This window comes from Ornithodoros turicata, chromosome 1 (assembly GCF_037126465.1).
Source record: "Ornithodoros turicata isolate Travis chromosome 1, ASM3712646v1, whole genome shotgun sequence".
Classification (NCBI taxonomy): Eukaryota; Metazoa; Arthropoda; class Arachnida; order Ixodida; family Argasidae; genus Ornithodoros; species Ornithodoros turicata.
The window spans coordinates 186113756-186139458 of record NC_088201.1 but is presented as its reverse complement, the minus strand read 5'-3'; the positions used below and the strand labels follow the sequence as shown (position 1 = coordinate 186139458).

The following is a 25703-nucleotide window of genomic DNA, read 5'->3' as shown; positions in this document are numbered from 1 at the left end:
AGTGCCTGTTTGTAATTTTGTGATTTAGCTCCTTTTTTGGAAGCGAGAAGGAGCTTCGGGCTCTTGCTTCCGTAGCGGTGTGCTAGTTTTGCACGGTGCACTAGAGTCACTGCTGGTCTTATTTTCTGTTGATTTTTTGTGTTTTGAGACTTTTCGAGACGGAAGCAGCCTTGTGCTGATGTCTCTAGGGGCTGTTGGCTCATCCTGGTTGTCGCAGCGGAGTCGCCCCGTTTATTCGTTTATTTTTTCTAAATTCTAGTTTGGTCACTGGCCTCGTTGCTCGTGTTGTCGGAATGAACGGTTTATGCCCCGTGTTCCGGAGCCCTCCCGTTCGGTCGCGCGTATGGGGACCACAGTGGGTTTAGTATTTTGCCCGCCTCCCGTCCGTTGACGCTCGAACGGAGTCCCCCGTCTGTCGGTACCCACGGACAGGTTTCCAGACCCCGCAGTGCCATTTATGTGCTCTTGGTATAAGGTGCAGCGCCCTTGTCCGCACGATCGGTCACGCTGCAGAACCCACAGGCCGCAGCCGACATAAACTTAACCCAAATACCTTTTGGGTAATCTTATCGGTAATCTATCGGGGAGTGGCTCGTTCCCTGATATACCGCCTGGAAACTCGAAACTGGTCAAAAACAGAAAGCCTCAGAAACAGCAAATAACAACCCCCAAAAAGAAATATTCTCTCTGAACAGCACACTCTTCTCATTAACACAGACCCGTATCGCACACTTCATCTCTTTTTTCTGCACAATGTCGATCCTCGTCGATGTAATAATCGGCGTAATAATAAACCAACTTTGTCAAAATAGTGGAATTGTCGAGGGCTCTTCGCCAACCTTTATGACATAAATGATATTTCAGACAGGTATGGCACGTTCCTTTTTTGTCTTACAAGAAACTTACCTGAATCCTCAACAAACACACTCACTCTGGTGTTATAACCTGTTCCAAAAAGATCGTGCAGATGCAACATAATCACCTGGTGGTGTTACAATCCGTAAATCTAAGACCATTGCTGTAATACATCTACTGAAGCCACCCCTTGAGGCAGTTGCAATTAAAATTTGCCTTCATAGGGTACTGTGAAGAGGTGCTAATCAATTCGTTTGTTGTGTCGACCTCACGCTGTGCAACCCATCAAGTGTATGGGGGCATTGCCACTATAAATATAAGAGTCCACTTCAGTGTAATGGTCCAGTAATAATAAGAAAAATCCAGTGCATGAACAGATCAGAATCTTCGGGGTTGCGATTACTTTCTGTGGTTTTAAAGTTGTATCAGGTAACAGATAATTTAACGACGCGCACTCTACATTGGACTGTAACCCCTTTCAAACGAAAGCTGTTCGTCTGCCATCGTCCAATGATGATATGAGTGTTAATGAGACGAATGACTTCATTACAAAAACAATCATAAAGGCAGTTACCGAGTCCACCGTAAAGACGCTGTTGTCTTTAGGGAGGGAACAGAACCGATCTCGGAAATCTCTTCCGCAGGTATGCAACTTCACAAAACCTGCTTTCCTTTAAAAATCGTGTGCAAAAGCAAGGTGGACGCGTCACTAAGCTAACAAAGCATATTCGGAAAATTTTGTTTCGTCGATGAATTCTAATTCACCTTCGAGAAGAGAGTAGTACAAGGTACAAATCATTGAGGGAGAACATTATACTTTTTCGATACCCTTCTTGCAACTCAATGAGACCCCTTGCGAGCAGGTCAAGGTGCTGGGTGAGCACGTGCGTAGTAGTTATGTCGGGAATTCTCGAAAAATCGGAAATTCTCCAGAGAAACAATCTATTCAGCTCACGCGATGAGAGTCTTTCTCGTAATATGCCGTTTAATATGTCAAAATACAGAAACCATGACACTGCTTCAAAGCAAGGAGCATCAAGCTTTAAGTCAGATTCAAAGAACATGCAGCACGGGTCAAGAACACAGGGAGGAGTAACATGTGCAATGGTAATTGAGACTTGTCTGCGATCACATCCCATACCGGGCAATGTCAATCTTCAGTGCTGAAATTTATGTGGCGATTATGGAAATCAAGTATTGCAGTTTATTGTTATTACTATTATTCACTTATAATTATTATCTGTATTTATTATTGATTATTATTGCAACACCTCATTAACTGCACGGTTATTTATACAACATTGACTCCCTGTCTGCCTCCAAGAACATGCAATCTACGGACCAAGAAAAGCTTTCTGGTGCTGAGAGCCGAACGTGTGGCCAGTAAAATAGTCAGATGTTCAGTTGAGGTTTTGCTCGGTACCGAGTCATGTGAGTATATCTGGAAATGGAAAAACTCATTGACGATGCTGCTCCTGCTGCTCACAAATATGAACCGTACATTTCCCATAGAAGCTCTTTTCACTTTTCCTTCTTTCCACACGTCATTAGACTATGGAATTATTTACCTTCATCCATCACCTCAGTTGTAAATCATGCATCATTCAGCACTGTTCTCCGTTCTTCATTTCGATTGTAGTGCTACCAATCCGCGTCACTTTTATTCTGCTGCGTTCCCGTGTTGTTGCTTTGCTGTACTGTTGCCTGTGATTTACTTTGTCTGATTTGTCCATATAAAGCCGCAAGGATCTTGGAACCCCATCATAAAGAAAAAAAAACTAGTTATTTCTGATTAGATTACTTCCCAGGACTGCCCATTGGTATTCTTCGGTCATCGTACCATTCCACATAGATTCCGCAGTTTCCGTGCGGCGAAAACATCGATGAAACGAAATCATATCTGTCGTTTTCAGGTGCCATCTGTCCTACAGGATTACTAGACAGTGCAAAGAGTACGTGCAACAACAATTATCAGAAGTTGCAAGACGCATCCAAACTGCATTGTTGGTAAGCTCTTTTCCATGTGCGTTTCAAACGGCCATAAAGCGAGGGCGTTTAGCAGAAAAAAGTGGGACGGGGTTATCGGCATCCTAGGATCTGGGATCCCGAGCCGTTTTTATAATCCCGTGGTATCAGGATTTCGAAATGTGGATCCCGGGATGCCGAACCGGGTAGGAATTTTTCTTTCAACTGCCCTCGGAATGTCGTACAGGATTGCATCCACTTGCACATCCATGCTATATCACAAATTCTGATACAATACGCGCTTCCCGTCATCTCCGCGGAGCATTCTAGTGGAGGAGAACTCAAGAAAAATAGAAAAATGGAAATAGGAAATACTCGCATGGGGGCAAAAGTTTCGCCGCGCATTATGTTGAGCATTCAAACCATGAATATTGACTTTTCGTTGGAACGCATCTCCGTGTCGTCTGGTACGAATTATCTTGCGGCTGCGCCCCATGATATTTACCGCATGTTAGCACGGCACGAGAAGACGAACGAAGGCTTTGTATGTATTTGTCACATCTATGTTGTTCCAGCCTCAGAACATCAGTTCTCCCATGTCCATATTCATACACATGTCCATGTTGCTGTGCTGCCGGAGCGACACCGCGAGTTGAGTTGTCCTCAGCATTCACTAACCCAAGAATAGTAGTACACCTTGCGCCTTCCACAAGCACAACAGACCCCGGTATCATAGTTGTTGTGCTTGCTCCTCCTCTATCTCGACACCAAACAGATTAGTGGCAACTCTCACTAGCCAGGTTTACATGAGCTCGACCGGAGTTCTATTTGCTCGTGTAAACGCTGTTCGGTCGAGTTGACTCCGCGCCGGGTCGAGTCGCGTCAACGCGACAACAGGGGCGAGTTCACTCTCTCCACGCGACCAGCGAAGTGCATGTAAACGACGACTGGTCCAGCTCGGAACGAATGATCTGCGGGATCGAGTACATCGTGTGGCTGCGTCCGAGGCAGCAATCGCTCAAAGTAGGCCCGCGCAGACGTGTACAGAAACAGAAACGAAGAGACGCATTTGCTCTGCTGGCACGGCTCGACTCGACTGGACGCGGAGCGTCGCTGCGATCGGCTTTCGCTGAAGAGAGTTCATGTAAACCGCGTCGGATGAGTTTGTAGAAGCCTGAGTAAACGAGTCCACACTAGACTCCGACAGAAGGGGAAACAGCGTTTACTGCGCGGTGCCACCTCGGCACTGCCCGAAAGGAACAGACAGCTCGAGAGAGAAAAAGCAGTTCTCGAGGACCGTGACCATCGTTAGATGGCGGTGGCGCTACAGGCTCCCCCCTCTAGAAGCACGGAGAGCGAGCACGCAAAGAGAGTCTAAAGCCGAAGGCAGGTAGGCGGTTTCGAGTCCCAGCGCACCCGGCGAGACGAGGACGAAACCGGAGTCACGGGGGGGGGGGGGGGGGCACCGAAGAGACGGTGGCTGAAAACGCTGAGCAAGACGGGATGTCCATGTACGCGAGCTTCACGCGATCCGTTGAAACCACCTCGGAGCGCCCGTTGATGAGGAGGGTGAAGGATTTCGGATGGCGACTTTGTACGAGGTAGGGACCGTCGTATGGGTTCTGCAGGGGCTGCCGATGGCCGTCGTGGCGTACGAAGACATGTGTCGTGGTTGCCAGGTCGAGGTGCACAAAGACGCGACGATCGGATGAGGGTCGGTAAGACGGCGCCCGCAGGGTGGCACAGAATGAGGAGAGCCGGGTGGCAAAATCTTGGGTTGTTAATCTTGTCCTGAATAAAGAACAGGCGGGTTCGCGAAACACCAGCTGCTGCCGCCCTCAGTTGCTGGTTGGACCGTTTCCCGGCCAGCTGCACGGGGGCTTGCATTTCTGAGCTCTGCCGCCGAAGTTAAAGTGGTACCAGCAAAACGTGCTGTCCTCCGAATGCACGGGTGAGGGGAAACACCGACGGCTGGAGTAACGGCGCCGCCGGATATCTTGGCGACCGACGGGAGAGGGGGACCTGCTGCGGGTGGAAATGCCAGTCACCATTGCCGTGAGGTTCGCCACGGCGGCGTTCATGTTCTGTAACGTTGCAGTCATGGCTGCCATTGCAGCAGCTATGCCAGAGAGGTCGATCTCCAGACGCGCAGGAGGGGGCGTGTGGCCAAGGGAGGCGATGGTAGCCGATGCCGCCGGCGAATGGTCAACTATACGGTCAGCAAGCTTGGCAAGGTCGTCTAAGGAAGTGCTGCCTGCCGCAGCAAGGATGCGGCGTGCTCCCGCGGGCAGACGTTGCAGAAACAGTTCTTGCAGAAGCGACCAAGAGCTCGCATCCGTCGGAGAAGCTGGGTTGGCTTCTGCTCGCCGAGCTCTTCGTTGGTGAGAAGCTGCTGCAGGCGACGTTGGGAAGACATTGTTGTTCGGGCGATTAATTCTGTCTTGAGGGTGTCGTAGGCCTTGTCTAGGGGTGGTTGGAGAATAATATCGCGGATCTCCGCCGCGGTATCGGCAGGCAAAGCCCCAAGGACATACCCGTACTTGGTATTCTGCGACGAAATGTTTCGGGCGGAAAATTGAGCATCGGCTTGGGCGAACCATAGCTGCGGGTCGTGAGCCCAATAAGGTGGTAGACGCAGGGACAGAGTTCCTTCTACGGAAGGTAGGGGAGTGGTGGTCAAGGGGCCTGACGTGGGCGGGGCCAGGTCCGGTTGGTGCTGAATCGGAGTGTTCATACCAAGTTCAGTAGCAGTAGTAGTCAGGCCGGAGCGAAGCGTTGGTATTCAAAGCAGCGAGAAAAAGCTGGGCGTTCGCCGTTCGGGTCACCAGAGATGTGGAAGCCTGAGTAAACGAGTCCACACTACACTCCGACAGAAGGGGAAACAGTGTTTACTGCGCGGTGCCACTTCGCCACTGCCCGAAAGGAACAGACAGCTCGAGAGAGAAAAAGCAGTCCTCGAGGACCGTGACCATCGTTAGATGGCGGTGGCTCTACAAGTTCAACCCGACTCGTCTGTCAACTGGACCTGCTCTGCCGAGTTAATGTAAACACGGCTGCTGATACAGGTCTGGTGAACAATGCAGCGAGGGGGTCTGTCCATGTTGTCAGAAGGTACATTATTCCTAATCCTAGTCCTAGCACAACGCAAATTGGCTGTTCCCGAATTATCTGGATTTGCGTTTGAGGTAGCTTGCCGCTTCGAATGCCGGGAAAAACCTCATCACCGCCATCTCTTCTGTGCAGTTGACTGTGCTGCTTATTCTGCGTGACTCAATCAAGGGATGTCATGAGATGGCGTTAGAATGTCCCAGTAATTTCGTAGATTACTTATAGGTCTTATCTCTTCCAGTGTTATGGAATACAGCAAGACTTGTGTTCCGGAAATACTCGAAAGACAAAGATGCGATGAGACGTTTCTTCTTGAGCGGTTCTTCAAGGACATCAACGCTGACTGTGGAACATCGAAGCCAGTCTGTGAGTATCAAATAACAAAAAGAATGCCGTGGGCATAACACATGTTGCACGGCACGTTTCAACACTCGTGTTTCTAACTCCAGTGATGAAGTTGCCACATCCTACAACCGCAGTTGCGTCTGCTGGCTTCCTTTATCGTTCCAATATTAATCGAAAAATTTTAAATCAACATTTATGTCTTTTATTCTGCAATAGAGCTAAATTCTGCTTCTATTCTGCGAAAGAGCTAAATGTGGCCATGAGGTTGATAAGGCTTATCAGCCTCGTGGCCACATTTAGCTCTTCCGTCCCGAAGAAGGCGGAGCTTCCGCCGTAACGTAGGCATCCTCCCTAACTTTTATAATTTTTAAGTTTGAATCAACCCCTTTTTTGTTACTTCCCCTACTTTCGTCTTCTGTCTCCCATTTATTTCAACTATATATATATATATATATATATAGTGAAAAAAAAATAGCATAGGCTCTTTGGCTGCACGTTGAACATATGTTTATAAGTCCCAAACGTCGCCACACCAGCATTGGACAGCTGTTTCGGCCTTATTGGGCCTTCATCAGCAATGCGTAGGTGGGCGACGTTTGAGCGAGTGGCGTCGGAAGGTCACGTGGAACGTGATGTCCTCCCGTCAGGGTGAGAAACTCACCTCTGAGAGCCCAGTGCGAAGCCAGTAACGTATTAAGTGAAAAAAAAATAGCATAGGCTCTTTGGCTGCACGTTGAACATATGTTTATAAGTCCCAAACGTCGCCACACCAGCATTGGACAGCTGTTTCGGCCTTATTGGGCCTTCATCAGCAATGCGTAGGTGGGCGACGTTTGAGCGAGTGGCGTCGGAAGGTCACGTGGAACGTGATGTCCTCCCGTCAGGGTGAGAAACTCACCTCTGAGAGCCCAGTGCGAAGCCAGTAACGTATTAAGTGAAAAAAAAATAGCATAGGCTCTTTGGCTGCACGTTGAACATATGTTTATAAGTCCCAAACGTCGCCACACCAGCATTGGACAGCTGTTTCGGCCTTATTGGGCCTTCATCAGCAATGCGTAGGTGGGCGACGTTTGAGCGAGTGGCGTCGGAAGGTCACGTGGAACGTGATGTCCTCCCGTCAGGGTGAGAAACTCACCTCTGAGAGCCCAGTGCGAAGCCAGTAACGTATTAAGTGAAAAAAAAAATAGCATAGGCTCTTTGGCTGCACGTTGAACATATGTTTATAAGTCCCAAACGTCGTGAAGGCCCAATAAGGCCGACGTTTGGGACTTATAAACATATGTTCAACGTGCAGCCAAAGAGCCTATGCTATTTTTTTTTCACTTAATACGTTACTGGCTTCGCACTGGGCTCTCAGAGGTGAGTTTCTCACCCTGACGGGAGGACATCACGTTCCACGTGACCTTCCGACGCCACTCGCTCAAACGTCGCCCACCTACGCATTGCTGATGAAGGCCCAATAAGGCCGAAACAGCTGTCCAATGCTGGTGTGGCGACGTTTGGGACTTATAAACATATGTTCAACGTGCAGCCAAAGAGCCTATGCTATTTTTTTTTTCACTTAATACGTTACTGGCTTCGCACTGGGCTCTCAGAGGTGAGTTTCTCACCCTGACGGGAGGACATCACGTTCCACGTGACCTTCCGACGCCACTCGCTCAAACGTCGCCCACCTACGCATTGCTGATGAAGGCCTGTAGAGCGAGAAATGAGGCGACCAGGCTCTACTGAGGTTGATGGGTTTAATGACGGTTAATGGCGATGAACCGAAAACGAAAGCTCGGGTCACGCGCAGTGCTGCGCGTAACCGATGGCGGTGCTGGTGATGATTATGACGCTGCTGCTACAGGGCTCCCCCCCGTGGCGGATGACAAGGCTGGCGAGGAGGGCCGAGGTTGGCGGAAAGGTCGGGCGCCGAGGCCAAGGAGTGCAGGAGCCGGACCCGAGGCGGTGGGCGGCTCGTAGTGTACTAGCTGCGGCGCCCAATGCACTCGACGTGGAGGGGGAGGAATGCTGGAGACAGGAGCTGAGCACGGACGTAGGGAGGGCGGGTCGGGCGATACCAGAGGTGCAGACTCCAGGAATGCGGGCTTAAGCCTGTCGATGGCCACAGTGTCAGGTCCCCGTGGAAGATCGAGGCGGAAAAACTTCGCGGCTCGCGAGATGACCCTGTAGGGGCCGTCATAGGGAGGCTGCAAGCTGGAGCGCACAGAGTCCCGGCGGACGAAGACGTGGGTGGCTTGATGAAGGTCGGGGCTCACGAACACGCGTGTTGCGGGACCGGAGCGGGTAGGCGTGGGCTTGAGGTCCCGGAAGAGCTGGCGGAGACGGTCGATGTAGGAGGAAGGGTCGTGCACGAGCGGGGCCGAGGGGGTGAAGAATGATCCGGGAAGGCGGAGCGGGCACCCGTAGACCATGTGGGCCGCGCTGCAGTCACCCTGGCGGATCGCGGCGCGAAGGCCAAGCAGGACGAAGGGTAGACGCTCGGGCCAGGTTGTGTCGCCGTGGTCAGTGGCGCGGAGGGAAGCCTTGAGCTGCCGATGAAGGCGCTCGACCAGGCCGTTGGCAGCCGGATGGTAGGCCGTGGTTCGGATGTGATGGGTTCCGAGGGCGCTGCACAGGTGACGGAAGAGGGCCGATTCAAACTGGCGTCCTCTGTCCGTGGTTACAGTGGACGGGACGCCGAATCGGGAAACCCAGGAGAAGAGGAATGCGTGGGCCACCGTCTCTGCCGTGATGTCAGGGATCGGCGTTACCTCCGGCCAGCGGGTAAAGCGGTCGATGCACGAGAGCAGGTAGCGGTAGCCTTTGGCCGGAGGAAGCGGGCCGACCAAGTCGATGTGGACCTTGTCGAAACGTGCATCTGGCGGAAGGAACCGCGATGGAGGCGAGATGGTGTGGCGGTAGATTTTGGACCGCTGGCAGGCAAGGCAGGCCCGCGCCCAGTCACGGACGTCGGCATTCATGCGAGGCCATATGTAGCGCTCTGCGACGATCTTTTGCGTGCCGCGCACGCCAGGGTGGGACAGCGAGTGGAGGGCGTTGAAAACATGCCGGCGGAAGGCCAGGGGAACGAAAGGGCGCGGGGTACCAGTAGAGGTGTCGCACCATAGACTTGCCGTCGAACCGGGGAGCGAGATCTCCCGAAAAGTGGTGGATGAGGCGGGGGAGGAACGAAGATTGGCGAGATCTTGATCAGCGTGTTGCGCCTGGGCGATGCCGTCCAAATCGACCGCGGGGGGCGGATGGAGAGCATTGACGTCAGGCCGCGAGAGTGCGTCGGCAGCGGCATTGTCTTCGCCTGCGACGTGTCGCACATCGGTCGTGAACTCCAAGAGGTAGCACATGTGGCGGGTTTCACGAGGCGAGTGGTTGAGGGAGGGCGATCGCAGGGCGAACATGAGAGGCTTGTGGTCGGTGTACAGCACAAACGGGCGGCCCTCGAGAAAATGGCGGTAGTGTCTGCATGCCAGGTAGGCGGCGAGGAGCTCACGCCCGAAGGTGCTGTAGCGTGTTTCTGCTGGCGAGAGGCGCTGGGAAAAGAAACCGAGAGGTTTCCAGTGGCCATCCTGACGCTGCTGCAAGACTGCGCCGACAGCAGCAGTGGAGGCGTCGACGAACAACGCTGTCTCGGCGTCAGGACGAGGATGGTGGAGCAGCACAGCATCTGCCAGGGCCTGCTTGACCTCTTCGAACGCGCGTTCTGCTGCCGGTGTCCACTCCAGAGGGGCAGCACGGGCCTCTTTCGGATGGTCAGCGCCGAGAGCTGCGTAGAGAGGCTGGAGCAAGGCAGCACAGCGAGGCACAAAACGTCGGTAGAAAGTCACGAGGCCAAGGAATGAACGAAGTCCTTTGCGAGAAGTGGGGGCAGGAAAGTCTCGGATGGCCTGGACCTTGGATGCGAGTGGCCGGATGCCTTGCGGGGTGATGGTGTGTCCCAGGAAGGTAAGGGTGGTAACGCCAAACTCGCACTTGGCGGCATTGATGGAGACTCCGTAGTCCTCCGGGCGCGAGAACAGGGCGCGCAGATGGGCGCGATGAGCCTCCGGAGATGGACTTGCGACGAGGATGTCATCCATGTATGCGAATGCGAAGTCCAGGCCGCGGAGCACTTCGTTGATGAATCGTTGGAATGTCTGCGCAGCATTACGCAGGCCAAAGGGCATCCGCACGTATTCAAAGAGGCCAAAAGGGGTGGTTATAGCAGTCTTCGGGATGTCAGGGGGATGGACGGGAATTTGGTGATAGGCTTTGATGAGGTCTATCTTGGAGAAGATGGTCGCTCCGTCAAGATTCGCGGTGAAGTCCTGAATATGGGGAAGCGGGTATCTGTCCGGTACCGTGACGATGTTGAGTGCACGGTAGTCCCCACATGGGCGCCAATCACCAGGTGTTGCTTTGGGCACCATGTGGAGAGCGGAAGACCACGGGCTGGAGGAAGGCCGAATGATCCCCAGTTCGAGCATGTGCTCAAATTCCCTCTTGGCAATGACGAGGCGCTCCGGAGCCAGCCGTCTGGGGCGAGCGAAGACAGGGGGGCCCCGTGTCACGATGTGGTGAGTGACGCTGTGGCGAGGTGGGCAAGAGGCGTGCGATTGGCGCAGGACAGCGGGGAACTCCGTGACCATGTCGGCGAAAGCAGTGGGCAACGGTAGCCGTATGGTGGGACTAATGGCGGCTATATGCGCTGGAGCTCCATAAACGTGCAAAGAAGTAGTGTTGTCGACGAGGCGCTGGCGTCTAATATCCACAAGAAGGTCGAAATGGTGGAGGAAGTCGGCGCCAAGGATTGCGAAGGGGAGGTCGGCGATGGTAAAAACCCAACGAAATACTCTGCGCAGGCCGAGGTCGAGGGTGACGGAGCGTTGACCGTAAGTTGAGATGGTGGACTTGTTGACGGCCTGCAAAGCCAAGTCTGGTTGTCGGTGTCGTTTTTCTGCGGGGGTTGGTGGAACGACGCTCACGTCAGCCCCGGTGTCCACCAGGAAGCGACAGCCGGACACGCGGTCCGTGATCCGGAAGAGCCGGCTGTTGTCGCCCCCAGCCATGCCAGCCGTTAATGGTTGGGGGGGAGCGTTTCCCGGCCACGAGCAAGGTGCCTGGCAGTTCCTTGCGGCATCGCCGAATTTTCGATGATACCAGCAGAAGTGGTGCTGAGAGGGCGAAGGAGACCGTTGACGGGATGGCGAGCAGCGACGGCAAAACGGGCGCCGAGGGGAACGTGGTCGCTGCGGGGGAATGGCGTCCACCCGGTTCACCAGGGCCGCCACCGTAGTCTGGAGTTGCTGGAGCGACGTGCTGATGGCATTGATTGCAACGTCCGTCGGTGGAGGGGAGGTGCGGGGGGCCAGGGCGGCAACGGCTCCTGGAGATGGAAGGCCAGCAAAATCCAGAATACGGTCCGCGGCGGAGAAAGGCGGCAGGCGGAGCGGTGCCACAGAAGCCTCAAGCGGTGGCGGTGGCCGGCTGGGAGGCGAAGAGCTGGTGGAGTGCTGGTCACCGTTCATGATGGTGGAACGCTAAGATGTAACGCAGTGCTGCGCGTAACCGATGGCGGTGCTGGTGATGATTATGACGCTGCTGCTACAGGCCCAATAAGGCCGAAACAGCTGTCCAATGCTGGTGTGGCGACGTTTGGGACTTATAAACATATGTTCAACGTGCAGCCAAAGAGCCTATGCTATTTTTTTTCACTTAATACGTTACTGGCTTCGCACTGGGCTCTCAGAGGTGAGTTTCTCACCCTGACGGGAGGACATCACGTTCCACGTGACCTTCCGACGCCACTCGCTCAAACGTCGCCCACCTACGCATTGCTGATGAAGGCCCAATAAGGCCGAAACAGCTGTCCAATGCTGGTGTGGCGACGTTTGGGACTTATAAACATATGTTCAACGTGCAGCCAAAGAGCCTATGCTATTTTTTTTTCACTTAATACGTTACTGGCTTCGCACTGGGCTCTCAGAGGTGAGTTTCTCACCCTGACGGGAGGACATCACGTTCCACGTGACCTTCCGACGCCACTCGCTCAAACGTCGCCCACCTACGCATTGCTGATGAAGGCCCAATAAGGCCGAAACAGCTGTCCAATGCTGGTGTGGCGACGTTTGGGACTTATAAACATATGTTCAACGTGCAGCCAAAGAGCCTATGCTATTTTTTTTTTCACTTAATACGTTACTGGCTTCGCACTGGGCTCTCAGAGGTGAGTTTCTCACCCTGACGGGAGGACATCACGTTCCACGTGACCTTCCGACGCCACTCGCTCAAACGTCGCCCACCTACGCATTGCTGATGAAGGCCCAATAAGGCCGAAACAGCTGTCCAATGCTGGTGTGGCGACGTTTGGGACTTATAAACATATGTTCAACGTGCAGCCAAAGAGCCTATGCTATTTTTTTTTTCACTTAATACGTTACTGGCTTCGCACTGGGCTCTCAGAGGTGAGTTTCTCACCCTGACGGGAGGACATCACGTTCCACGTGACCTTCCGACGCCACTCGCTCAAACGTCGCCCACCTACGCATTGCTGATGAAGGCCCAATAAGGCCGAAACAGCTGTCCAATGCTGGTGTGGCGACGTTTGGGACTTATAAACATATGTTCAACGTGCAGCCAAAGAGCCTATGCTATTTTTTTTTTCACTTAATACGTTACTGGCTTCGCACTGGGCTCTCAGAGGTGAGTTTCTCACCCTGACGGGAGGACATCACGTTCCACGTGACCTTCCGACGCCACTCGCTCAAACGTCGCCCACCTACGCATTGCTGATGAAGGCCCAATAAGGCCGAAACAGCTGTCCAATGCTGGTGTGGCGACGTTTGGGACTTATAAACATATGTTCAACGTGCAGCCAAAGAGCCTATGCTATTTTTTTTTTCACTTAATACGTTACTGGCTTCGCACTGGGCTCTCAGAGGTGAGTTTCTCACCCTGACGGGAGGACATCACGTTCCACGTGACCTTCCGACGCCACTCGCTCAAACGTCGCCCACCTACGCATTGCTGATGAAGGCCCAATAAGGCCGAAACAGCTGTCCAATGCTGGTGTGGCGACGTTTGGGACTTATAAACATATGTTCAACGTGCAGCCAAAGAGCCTATGCTATTTTTTTTTCACTTAATACGTTACTGGCTTCGCACTGGGCTCTCAGAGGTGAGTTTCTCACCCTGACGGGAGGACATCACGTTCCACGTGACCTTCCGACGCCACTCGCTCAAATGTCGCCCACCTACGCATTGCTGATGAAGGCCCAATAAGGCCGAAACAGCTGTCCAATGCTGGTGTGGCGACGTTTGGGACTTATAAACATATGTTCAACGTGCAGCCAAAGAGCCTATGCTATTTTTTTTTCACTTAATACGTTACTGGCTTCGCACTGGGCTCTCAGAGGTGAGTTTCTCACCCTGACGGGAGGACATCACGTTCCACGTGACCTTCCGACGCCACTCGCTCAAACGTCGCCCACCTACGCATTGCTGATGAAGGCCCAATAAGGCCGAAACAGCTGTCCAATGCTGGTGTGGCGACGTTTGGGACTTATAAACATATGTTCAACGTGCAGCCAAAGAGCCTATGCTATTTTTTTTTCACTTAATACGTTACTGGCTTCGCACTGGGCTCTCAGAGGTGAGTTTCTCACCCTGACGGGAGGACATCACGTTCCACGTGACCTTCCGACGCCACTCGCTCAAACGTCGCCCACCTACGCATTGCTGATGAAGGCCCAATAAGGCCGAAACAGCTGTCCAATGCTGGTGTGGCGACGTTTGGGACTTATAAACATATGTTCAACGTGCAGCCAAAGAGCCTATGCTATTTTTTTTTCACTTAATACGTTACTGGCTTCGCACTGGGCTCTCAGAGGTGAGTTTCTCACCCTGACGGGAGGACATCACGTTCCACGTGACCTTCCGACGCCACTCGCTCAAACGTCGCCCACCTACGCATTGCTGATGAAGGCCCAATAAGGCCGAAACAGCTGTCCAATGCTGGTGTGGCGACGTTTGGGACTTATAAACATATGTTCAACGTGCAGCCAAAGAGCCTATGCTATTTTTTTTCACTTAATACGTTACTGGCTTCGCACTGGGCTCTCAGAGGTGAGTTTCTCACCCTGACGGGAGGACATCACGTTCCACGTGACCTTCCGACGCCACTCGCTCAAACGTCGCCCACCTACGCATTGCTGATGAAGGCCCAATAAGGCCGAAACAGCTGTCCAATGCTGGTGTGGCGACGTTTGGGACTTATAAACATATGTTCAACGTGCAGCCAAAGAGCCTATGCTATTTTTTTTTCACTTAATACGTTACTGGCTTCGCACTGGGCTCTCAGAGGTGAGTTTCTCACCCTGACGGGAGGACATCACGTTCCACGTGACCTTCCGACGCCACTCGCTCAAACGTCGCCCACCTACGCATTGCTGATGAAGGCCCAATAAGGCCGAAACAGCTGTCCAATGCTGGTGTGGCGACGTTTGGGACTTATAAACATATGTTCAACGTGCAGCCAAAGAGCCTATGCTATTTTTTTTTCACTTAATACGTTACTGGCTTCGCACTGGGCTCTCAGAGGTGAGTTTCTCACCCTGACGGGAGGACATCACGTTCCACGTGACCTTCCGACGCCACTCGCTCAAACGTCGCCCACCTACGCATTGCTGATGAAGGCCCAATAAGGCCGAAACAGCTGTCCAATGCTGGTGTGGCGACGTTTGGGACTTATAAACATATGTTCAACGTGCAGCCAAAGAGCCTATGCTATTTTTTTTTCACTTAATACGTTACTGGCTTCGCACTGGGCTCTCAGAGGTGAGTTTCTCACCCTGACGGGAGGACATCACGTTCCACGTGACCTTCCGACGCCACTCGCTCAAACGTCGCCCACCTACGCATTGCTGATGAAGGCCCAATAAGGCCGAAACAGCTGTCCAATGCTGGTGTGGCGACGTTTGGGACTTATAAACATATGTTCAACGTGCAGCCAAAGAGCCTATGCTATTTTTTTTTCACTTAATACGTTACTGGCTTCGCACTGGGCTCTCAGAGGTGAGTTTCTCACCCTGACGGGAGGACATCACGTTCCACGTGACCTTCCGACGCCACTCGCTCAAACGTCGCCCACCTACGCATTGCTGATGAAGGCCCAATAAGGCCGAAACAGCTGTCCAATGCTGGTGTGGCGACGTTTGGGACTTATAAACATATGTTCAACGTGCAGCCAAAGAGCCTATGCTATTTTTTTTCACTTAATACGTTACTGGCTTCGCACTGGGCTCTCAGAGGTGAGTTTCTCACCCTGACGGGAGGACATCACGTTCCACGTGACCTTCCGACGCCACTCGCTCAAACGTCGCCCACCTACGCATTGCTGATGAAGGCCCAATAAGGCCGAAACAGCTGTCCAATGCTGGTGTGGCGACGTTTGGGACTTATAAATATATATATATATATATATATATATATATATATATATATATATATATAATGCAGGGGGAAAAGCCATTAAAGGAACAAATAAATGATGCTAGACGTGTTTTTAATTCAAACTTACAGATTAACATGGCTTCTATGGCTGCACGCAGAAAAACAGATACTCATGGAACGACGCGGCAGCACCAGAGGACACGTGTTTCGCCGTGTTTGCGGCTCGTCGGCCCTGGGTAGCTGCGCATCGTTCCGAATTGGCAAACCAGGGGTCACTCAGCGAGCGATATACACCTGGGAGGGTGACTGAGCACTCCTCAATGCCACAGTGCAAGCCAGTGAATTATAATGCAGAGGGAAAAGACATTAAATGAACAAATAATTGATGCTAGACGTGTTTTTAATTCAAACTTACAGATTAACATGGCTTCTATGGCTGCACGCAGAAAAACAGATACTCATAGAACGATGCGGCAGCACCAGAGGACACGTGTTTCGCCGTGTTTGCGGCTCGTCGGCCCTGGGTAGCTGCGCATCGTTCCGAATTGGCAAACCAGGGGTCACTCAGCGAGCGATATACACCTGGGAGGGTGACTGAGCACTCCTCAATGCCACAGTTTATAATTCACTGGCTTGCACTGTGGCATTGAGGAGTGCTTCGTCACCCTCCCAGGTGGTTTGCCAATCCGAAACGATGCGCAGCTACCCAGAGCTGACGAGCCGCAAACACGGCGAAACACGTGTCCTCTGGTGCTGCCGCATCGTTCCATGAGTATCTGTTTTTCTGCGTGCAGCCATAGAAGCCATGTTAATCTGTAAGTTTGAATTAAAAACACGTCTAGCATCATTTATTTGTTCCTTTAATGGCTTTTCCCCCTGCATTATAATTCACTGGCTTGCACTTGTGGTGACCCAGTTTGGGGGACACATGGGGAACCGTCCCGTGACCTCATCTCCCCCAGGCGATCCCTCGACACAGGAACTTTCCACTGGCCAGTTTGGCCGCGTGGGCCGATTTGGCGCATGGAAGTAGGTCAGTGGAAGGTGTCGCGGGAGGGGACCCTGGGGAGGAAGAGGTCACTCGTACCTGGGACTTGGAAGTGAGCAGACGTTGCAGCAATAAAGTCGGCAATGTAAGTTATTCCAAACCTGTGTCGGAGTCATTCTTGGTTGGCGATAGGGAACGTACCGGTTATTTAGACCACAACCCGGTGGGGAAGGCTACTTGCAGGAGCAAATCCCACATCTGGCGCCCAACGTAGGCCTACGTTCCTTTGTCGTCAATTGAGAGTGGTTCTGAGCGCTCTACATTTTTGGGGCCCTGTTAGGATTTTGGGGGAACACGGGTGTTAGGCGCCTCGTGGCATGGTAGTGCATACGCGATCCATGGAAAATCAGTCCGGGTCAGCAACAAACGGGGACACTATTAACCCCGGCGAGGCAGGAGCACGTGGCGGCAACGGCGATGCCGGAACCAACACGGGGGCAGGTGTGCTTCCACCTCTCCCCACTCCACAAGCGGTTGATACCGCTAGCTTATTGCTGCAAGTGACAAATATTGTCGCTTCATTGACCCAGCAGTTGAATGCGGCGCAGACTAGCCCGCATTCTACTTTTCCCCCACGGCTCCACTCGAGTATGACAATTCCGACGTACTCGGGGTACTCTGATAGAAAGTCGGTAGCCGACTTCCTATTGGAGATGGAGACCTATCAGGTTGCATCTAGAGCGTCCGACGAGGTAGTGCTAGGGCAGGTCTTGCCAGTAGCGCTAGTGGGGGACGCCGCTCGATGGCGAAGGCTGCAGAAGCCTTTCACCTCGATGGCGGACTTCCGGCAGCGTTTTAGGGAGGAATTTTTGCCACCCGACTACGCAATGCGTGTGCGCGAAGAGTTAGCTTTTCGCACACAGCACGCCGACGAGAGTCTCATTGAATTTGTGCGCGCAATTCAAGAGCTCTACGATAGGGCCGACCCGACGGCCACAGATCAGGATAAGGTTTCGCGTGTTATACGGCAGAGCCATCCCAGCTTCCGTCCGTATCTACGGGGGCGAAATTTCGAGAATCTTGATGCGCTTGCACGAGAGGCTCGTGTGATTCAGGCTGATTTATTGTCTGAATTGCGGTACCAACCTCCACCGCGCCCGGAACTATCAGTTGAGCCGGGTTGCGCTTGGGCGGGTGTGAAGGACTCCGTTCCACGGGGAAGGGAAGCGACGTCCTTGGTTGCGGACGCGGGAAGCCGGTCGGACGTCATCGTCCCGCCGCGCTCCCTGGATCCTTTCTCCTTTGAACAGAGGCGCCGCGCGGGGTTTGGCGAAAACTCACGTGGCGATCCGAGGAGTGGAACATCCACTGCTCGGAGGGTTCAGGATAGGCAGAACCAGGTAGAGAGGGACCCCAGTAGCAGAATGCCACAGGCGGACCGCGGGCGGGCGCAGCCCAGATGCTATGGCTGTAATCAACCAGGCCATTACAAGCGTGACTGTCCTGTACGTCGGGGAAATTTCCGTTCGGCGCAGGGAAACTAGTAACGCCGGCGGCGGCAGTTGGGGTTAGCCCTAATCCGTCGTCGGCAGTCAGAGAGAGCTCGGGGCGTGTGTTTCATACCTCGCCGCAGTCTTTTGCCGAGGATGGATCAGTTTTCGCCCCAATAGCTTGTAGAGTTCAGGAGTCTGCTCCTGTGTTCGATCCGTACATAGGCGTAACAATAGCTGGGAAAGAGTACATTGGCCTGGTGGATACCGGTGCCACGCTCTCGCTAATTGGAGACGCCGTGTACGCGCACTGTCGTGAACGAAATGTCCGCGTCAGGAAGGTTGATATCCCTTTGCGGTTAGCATCGGGAATGTCCAGTGCTACAGGCGCAGTGAGACTTACAATGCGCTTTAGCGGGGGACGGTGCAGACAACGGTTCATTTACCTGTCAGGGCTGTCAATCCCAGTTATTTTGGGACGAGATTTCATTGTCCGAGAGGGATTGATTCTCGATTTAAAGGCAAACGGATATCGGTGTGGGGGACCGCTAAGCCCACTGATTCCTTTCGCCTCTCCTTCACCGACTGGCCGTTTAACCAGTCGTGTGGATACCCACTCGTCAGAAACTAAGCTTGTGCAAACTGTGGGGGGAATCCCACAGGATATCGAGCGGGTGGTAGCGTCTTTCGGGGGCAGAGGAGTTGAGCGCGCCAGGCTTTTGGACGCTTTACTACCCTTTTCCGAAATGTTTACGGAGCACCCAGGAACAACCGATGTTCTGGAACATCGGATTGATACTGGTACTGCGAGGCCCTGGCGGTGTAACCCCAGGCCGCTCAGCGCGCGTAAGAGGGATCTCCTTGACGCGGCGCTGGATGAGATGATTGCGACAGGCGCGGTTAGGCGGTCGCAGAGCCCCTGGGCTTTCCCGGTGGTGCTGGCACCTAAAAAAGATGGGACGGCAAGGCTGTGTGTGGATTATCGCCAGTTAAACGCCGTGACGGTCAGAGATGCTTATCCTTTTCCGTCCATCGAGTCGATCATGTACGCGTTGGGGAATGCCAGCGTGTTCACGATTTTGGACTGTAGCAGGGGCTTTCTGCAGATTCCTGTAGGGGAGGAGGATATCCAAAAGACGGCATTCACGTGTCACAGAGGCTTGTTTGAATTTACGAGACTCCCTTTTGGATTGTCCAACTCGCCCGCTAGTTTCCAGAGGCTAATGGACGTCGTGCTGGATGACGCGAAGTTCAATTATGCCATGGCTTACATGGACGACGTAGTGGTATTTTCTAAGTCGTTCGATGAGCATCTCGTTCACTTGGGCAATGTGCTAAGTCGGATGAGGGACGCGGGGTTGACCATTAATCCCGGCAAAGTTCAGCTTGCATCCCCCAAGGTGGATCTCCTTGGTTTTGTAGTTGATCTTGGTACGCTAAGTCCGAATGAGGATAAATTGAGGGCCATACTCGAGTATCCTCGTCCGCATGACGTCAAGAGCCTTCAGAGGTTCCTAGGAATGGTTGGCTTCTATCGCCAGTTCATCCCGCATTGCGCGTCCTTAGCAAAACCACTGTACGAGCTACTGCGGAAGAATTCCCAGTGGCCTTGGGGGCCTAGGCAGGAGGAGGCGTTTCGCTCCTTATCACAAGCTATAGCGGATACAGCTAAATTGTGGTTGCCAGATCTTAACAAGCCGTTCGTTATGCAAACTGATGCAAGCGATTACGGGCTTGGTGCAGTGTTGCTACAGGAACACGACGGTGGTTTATGCCCGGTCGGGTTCGCTAGTCGCACACTGTCGCCGGCGGAGATGAACTATTCCGTTACGGAGAAGGAGTGCTTGGCGGTAATGTTTGGCTTGAAAAAGTTCGACATGTATTTGGATGGGACAACTTTTACCATTCAGACCGACCACCAAGCACTCTCTTGGCTGCAGCGGTTGAAGAAACCGTCAGGCAGATTAGCACGCTGGGCGTTAGCACTTCAGGGCTATTCCTACCATGTAGAATACCTGAAAGGAAACGCGAACAAAGTGGCAGACGCTTTGTCCCGAGCGCCACTGGGTTACAGCTGTGAATTACAGCAGGAACCTCAGTGTCAGGGCAGGTCATCGACCGGTTGTGTGGGTGACTTGGACCTGGTTAGAGCCGCTAGACGCGGGAGGTCCTCTCTCCCAGCGGAAGAGAGAGGAGGGGAGATTGGGTGCGCGTGCGATTACGCTAATCTCCCGGAAGGCGTGGAACGGCAGACCGAGGAGGGGGATCTCGTGGCCGCGATTGGTTTGAATCGGGCAGGTAACTCCTTGTCTTGTGGCACGATCGTGAGCAGGGAAGAGCTCTTAGAGGCACAGAAGTCGGACGGTTTATGTCAGCGGGTCGGAAAAGTCGGAAAAGCTGGCGGATAATAGCGCAGCTGACACCGGTAACGCTGGCAGGGATGACGACGGATGCCTCGACTCATATCTCTTGGGTGAGGACGGGCTTTTGCTGCGATATGTGCCCGGGTTAGACGAGGAGGACGAGAGTGTTTCCCCCTTCAAGGTCGTAGTTCCCAGGAAATTGCGAAGGGTGTTTATGCGTTATTTCCATGACTCAGCCCTTGCGGGTCACGGCAGTGGCAGCAAGACTTTTCATAAGTTATGCCGCGTCGCGACCTGGCCGGGGATGAGGCAGGATGTTATGTGCTTTACTCGGAGCTGCCCCGTGTGCCAGAAAGCAAAACCAAGGGGTGGTAAACCCCCAGGGTTCATGCAGCCAGTAGTCAGCAGCTACCCCTGGCACATAGTAGCGTGTGACGTAATGGGTCCATTTCCCAGAAGTCCACGGGGGAATCAGTACCTGTTGGTGGTTACTGACCACTTTTCTAAGTGGGTGGAGTTATTCCCGCTTAGGAAGCTGGTGTCGGAGAGAATATGGGACCGGCTGATGGAGACCTTTTCCCGGTTCGGTTTTCCGGCACAGTTGATCACTGACAACGCCAGTTATTTCACTGGCCGAGTCTTTGTCGACTCTTGTGCTGCACTTGGTATTCAGCACAAGAGAACGACGCCGTATCATCCCCAGGCGAACATTACTGAAAGAGTGAATCGCAACCTTAAGCATATGTTGGTAGCTCTAACCGACAGGCACAAGGATTGGGATGTGCGTCTTACTGAGTTGGGATTTGCAACCAGGACGACAGTAAACAGGTCAACGGGGTTTTCCCCGGCATACCTTAACTTTGGGAAGGAGGTTGCTTTCCCATTGGAGAACGGACTGAGACAGTGCACGGAGCCGATTGCTCGGAATCTGTCGAGGTACGCGAGCGAGCTGCGTAGTCGGCTCTCGGATGCGGTGAATTCCGCAAGAGAGAGCTTGGACGCCGCCCGCTCGGAACAAGCGCGTCAGTACGATAAGGGGCACCGTCCTCTGTCATATGAAGTAGGGGATTTGGTCTTGAAGCGCACACACCCGCTGAGCAACGCTGCTATAGGTTTCGCAGCGTCACTGGCGCAGCGCTGGGAGGGACCTTTTCGGGTGATTTCCCGATTATCTCGCTTGTCGTACCGACTCCGTCGTGTGAACACGGCGGAGGAGACAGGGCCTGTTCACGTTGGCGACTTAAAACGCTATCATGAACGCGACCACGCGGCGGACGAGGGGGACGAGTCTATCCGCCCACCTAATCAGCTGCAGGGTGACCAGGGCGGCTTTAGCCCAAGGCAACGTGGTAGGGCGGCATGCCCTACCCGCGGCGGAACACGGGCTGTAGGTCAGCGTTCTCGCGCGTACAATTTGCGCGCGCGATAACATTTCCGTGTCTCCGCACGTTCTGTCTTTTCAGGACCCCCAACCCCAGGCATGCCACTCCGAACGCGGTCGTGAGAGACCGTTCGGCAACGAGGAGCACCCGTCTCCCGAGAAGAGGCTCGAGGACTGCGCCCTCGGCCGGACCCACCCCGCGGGCGACTCCCAGTCACCATTCCGTAGCCACCTGGACCGTGCAGGTCGGGGAGGGGCCAGTGTGCTTCGTGTCATCGAGGAGGTGGCGCGACCAGCCGCGTCCCCTCCGTGGCGGTGCTTCGGAGACCGTGGCAGCCACCTTCCGGGGCCATCTCCTGTCCGACCGGCACCCCACGGAGCCCCCGGCCGTCTACACGGAGGAGGAGACGGCTCGTCTCTGCGGGACCTGCGGTGGGTTGGTGATCCACCGCACAACCCACGAGCTGGGTGACCGTCACCGGACCGCGTTGGCCACCCGAACACCGGCAGTCCCGGACGCTCCACCTGCGCCCTCCGCCGAGGACGCTGTCGCCGCCGCCCTGCGGACCTTTCGGGAGTTTCGGCCGGAGCTTCTGCTCGAGGCCGGGTCACCGCCGCACGGCAGAGCCACCGCCGAGGACCTTCCCACCGCTGGCGTCACCCCCAACCCGGTGCCCCCCAGCGACCAGGCCCCGAAGTCGACCGCTGCGTTCGACCAAGAACTCATGGACTTTCTGGGTTCGAACCCCCCGTCGGGGCCTTAGGTGGGGGGGAGTGTGGTGACCCAGTTTGGGGGACACATGGGGAACCGTCCCGTGACCTCATCTCCCCCAGGCGATCCCTCGACACAGGAACTTTCCACTGGCCAGTTTGGCCGCGTGGGCCGATTTGGCGCATGGAAGTAGGTCAGTGGAAGGTGTCGCGGGAGGGGACCCTGGGGAGGAAGAGGTCACTCGTACCTGGGACTTGGAAGTGAGCAGACGTTGCAGCAATAAAGTCGGCAATGTAAGTTATTCCAAACCTGTGTCGGAGTCATTCTTGGTTGGCGATAGGGAACGTACCGGTTATTTAGACCACAACCCGGTGGGGAAGGCTACTTGCATGAGCAAATCCCACACACTGTGGCATTGAGGAGTGCTCAGTCACCCTCACAGGTGTATATCGCTCGCTGTGTGACCCCTGGTTTGCCAATTCGGAACGATGCGCAGCTACCCAGGGCCGACGAGCCGCAAACACGGCGAAACACGTGTCCTCTGGTGCTGCCGCATCGTTCCATGAGTATCTGTTTTTCTGCGTGCAGCCATAGAAGCCATGTTAATCTGTAAGTTTGAATTAAAAACACGTCTAGCATCATTTATTTGTTCCTTTAATGGCTTTCCCCCCTGCATTATAATTCACTGGCTTGCACTGTGGCATTGAGGAGTGCTCAGTCGCCCTCCCAGGTGTATATCGCTCGCTGAGTGACCCCTGGTTTGCCAATTCGGAACGATGCGCAGCTACCCAGGGCCGACGAGTCGCAAACACGGCGAAACACGTGTCCTCTGGTGCTGCCGCATCGTTCCATGAGTATCTATATATCTATATATATATATATATATATATATATATATATATATTAATACGATGTGGACGACAGATTACAGGAAAGTTAACAAAAACTAATTTATTTAATGGGTAATTTAAAACATAGATTATAAAAGAACGGTCGACGTTTCGACAGTGGCACTATCTTCGTCAGGACGAAAGAAGTACAAGAGTTGCATATGCTTAAATAGGTTCGGTAAGTCACTTCACAGTCGGTGCAAATGTGCCACGTGGTAGTTGTCCGTGAGTTATATTCTGGAACATTCCGCAAGTCAAGTCCGTTTGGTGATGTCATTCTTCTTACTGAGCCAGCTCAGGGTGAGCTGTACTGAGGGCGTAGCTGAAAAGAAAAAATGATGAAAAAAAAGGAAAGTATATCCCATCTAGGCGGCCAGATTCATTACTATTGAAAGTACACCGGGACCTTCGTTAATGATTGATTGAAATTTGTAAATGAGGTAAGACTGGTGTTGTTCCCTGCCTTTACGGAGTTTGATTGAAGAATAAAAAGGAATTCGAATTCGAATTAGAAAGAATAAAAAAAATACAAATTCCAATCAGTCATTAACGAAGATCCCGGTGTACTTCATCGGTGATCAACAGTAAGGAATCTGGTCGCACAGAAAAGAAATTCGAGACTTTCCACGCATTCCGGTGTATTTTTTTTTACTTATATGAATTGATGAACGATAAGCATAAGCAATCTGAATAACGTTTTATAAAGACATGGTGCATTATATATACGTTACAATTACACAACTGGATGAATATATTCCTGACAGAGATATAACAAGTGCACAACAGAGATTCAATGTCTTTAGCATCAGAGCACTGGGGAAGGGCAGGAGGCCTAAAGAGCAATGATATCACAAAAGGTGAAGAGAGTGCTCAAAACGTACTGTAGCCAGTCTTCCTCAGGTACCCGAGGATGCGGCTGTAGAATATGGACCACTGCGCCGACCTACAACGTTGGAAGCTCATTGGCCGAGACTGTGTGCGCTCTCCGATTGTGCTTTGTGTGAATAAAATGTTGCTTTTAGCTAAAAGTCGTTTCAGTTACTTTGAATACCCTATAACGGCGGGAAGCGTGAAATCCAGTAGAAGTTCATGGTGGCCAGTACCGGCTGAAAGTTCAGCAAAACGTTGAGGCTCCTGATTGGCCCAATGGCTATGCATAATATCTACGACGTCGCACTCTGATTGGTTGTGTGCCCAGTGTTGTGTGAATTATATCAAACTATGGGCTCTATTGAGAGCTGTTGGAGCCTGCTGTAACTTCGTGGGGCAATATGCTATCTCACTAATGATTGAAAATTATGTTTAAGAAAGACTATAATGCAGACAAACGACAAGCCGTACAAACCTCGTGAAATATGTTTGCAATCCGATCCAGATACCATACAGATACTTCAGATACAATGAACATCCATATGCTGCAGGAAGCACACTTGCAAAGACGTGAACACTAAACCGATTGTGTCTCAGTTCACAATTCACAAGCTGGCTATTAAGTGGTATAAGTTCTTCATAAGGGCGTAGGGGAAACGTTGGGGGGGGGGTGCTGGACCTGTCCTGAATCTCATTTAATCCGGGATGTCCTGTACAAGCCTTCCACTCTAATTTTTCATGTCAACAAGGAGTTCTCGAATTCTGCAAAATAACACATGTTAAAAAAGCTGCACGACGCAAGTGTAATGGGGCACTTACTCTGAGCTCTTCCTAATAAAACGGCGTCGCACAGGAACGATGTTACGGAAGAAGCATCAAGCCCTAAACACTGGCAACGACCACAAATGTACACGAATGCACTTGTTCGCCATGACATGTCTGTATTCCAGACAGGTCATCTCGAAAAGTGAAGTCTGCAAGGGAACAGTAATCTTTCAAACTGTAGGAACTTAAAACGTAAGTCATATGAAAAATTGACTACCACGTAATCACTGTTGGATGCATCTTCTACTGGGTTTCGTGAAAGCAGGGAGATCGTATTTCTGAAATTATTTGTACAAGTTAGTTGGGGCAACATTACACGCATAATTATTTCCGTTTTCAGGCGACGTTGCATCAAAGTGCCCTAACAAAACGTTATCACCTGCGCAGACTGTCTGCGAAGAAAGCTTTATAAAGGAACGCGGCCTCGTCCTTCCCCCCGAATATGTGAACAAAGAGGCGAACAAATGGTACTGCTGGTAAGG

The 25703-nt window shown here is 52.7% G+C and overlaps 2 protein-coding genes across 2 annotated transcripts in view; both read left to right on the top strand.

Moving 5' to 3' along the window:
* LOC135378871 (uncharacterized) overlaps positions 1-25703 on the top strand; it is a 157791-nt gene that overhangs the window by 92767 nt on the left and 39321 nt on the right. Inside the window, exons 16-18 of the mRNA XM_064612023.1 lie at positions 2769-2862; positions 6170-6294; positions 25562-25697. Coding sequence (XP_064468093.1) covers positions 2769-2862; positions 6170-6294; positions 25562-25697 — 355 coding nt within the window. The remainder of the gene's footprint in view (positions 1-2768; positions 2863-6169; positions 6295-25561; positions 25698-25703) is intronic.
* Positions 17089-18234, top strand: LOC135379145 (uncharacterized). The gene has a single exon (XM_064612395.1). The coding sequence runs from the start codon at positions 17089-17091 to the stop codon at positions 18232-18234; it is 1146 nt and encodes a 381-aa protein (XP_064468465.1).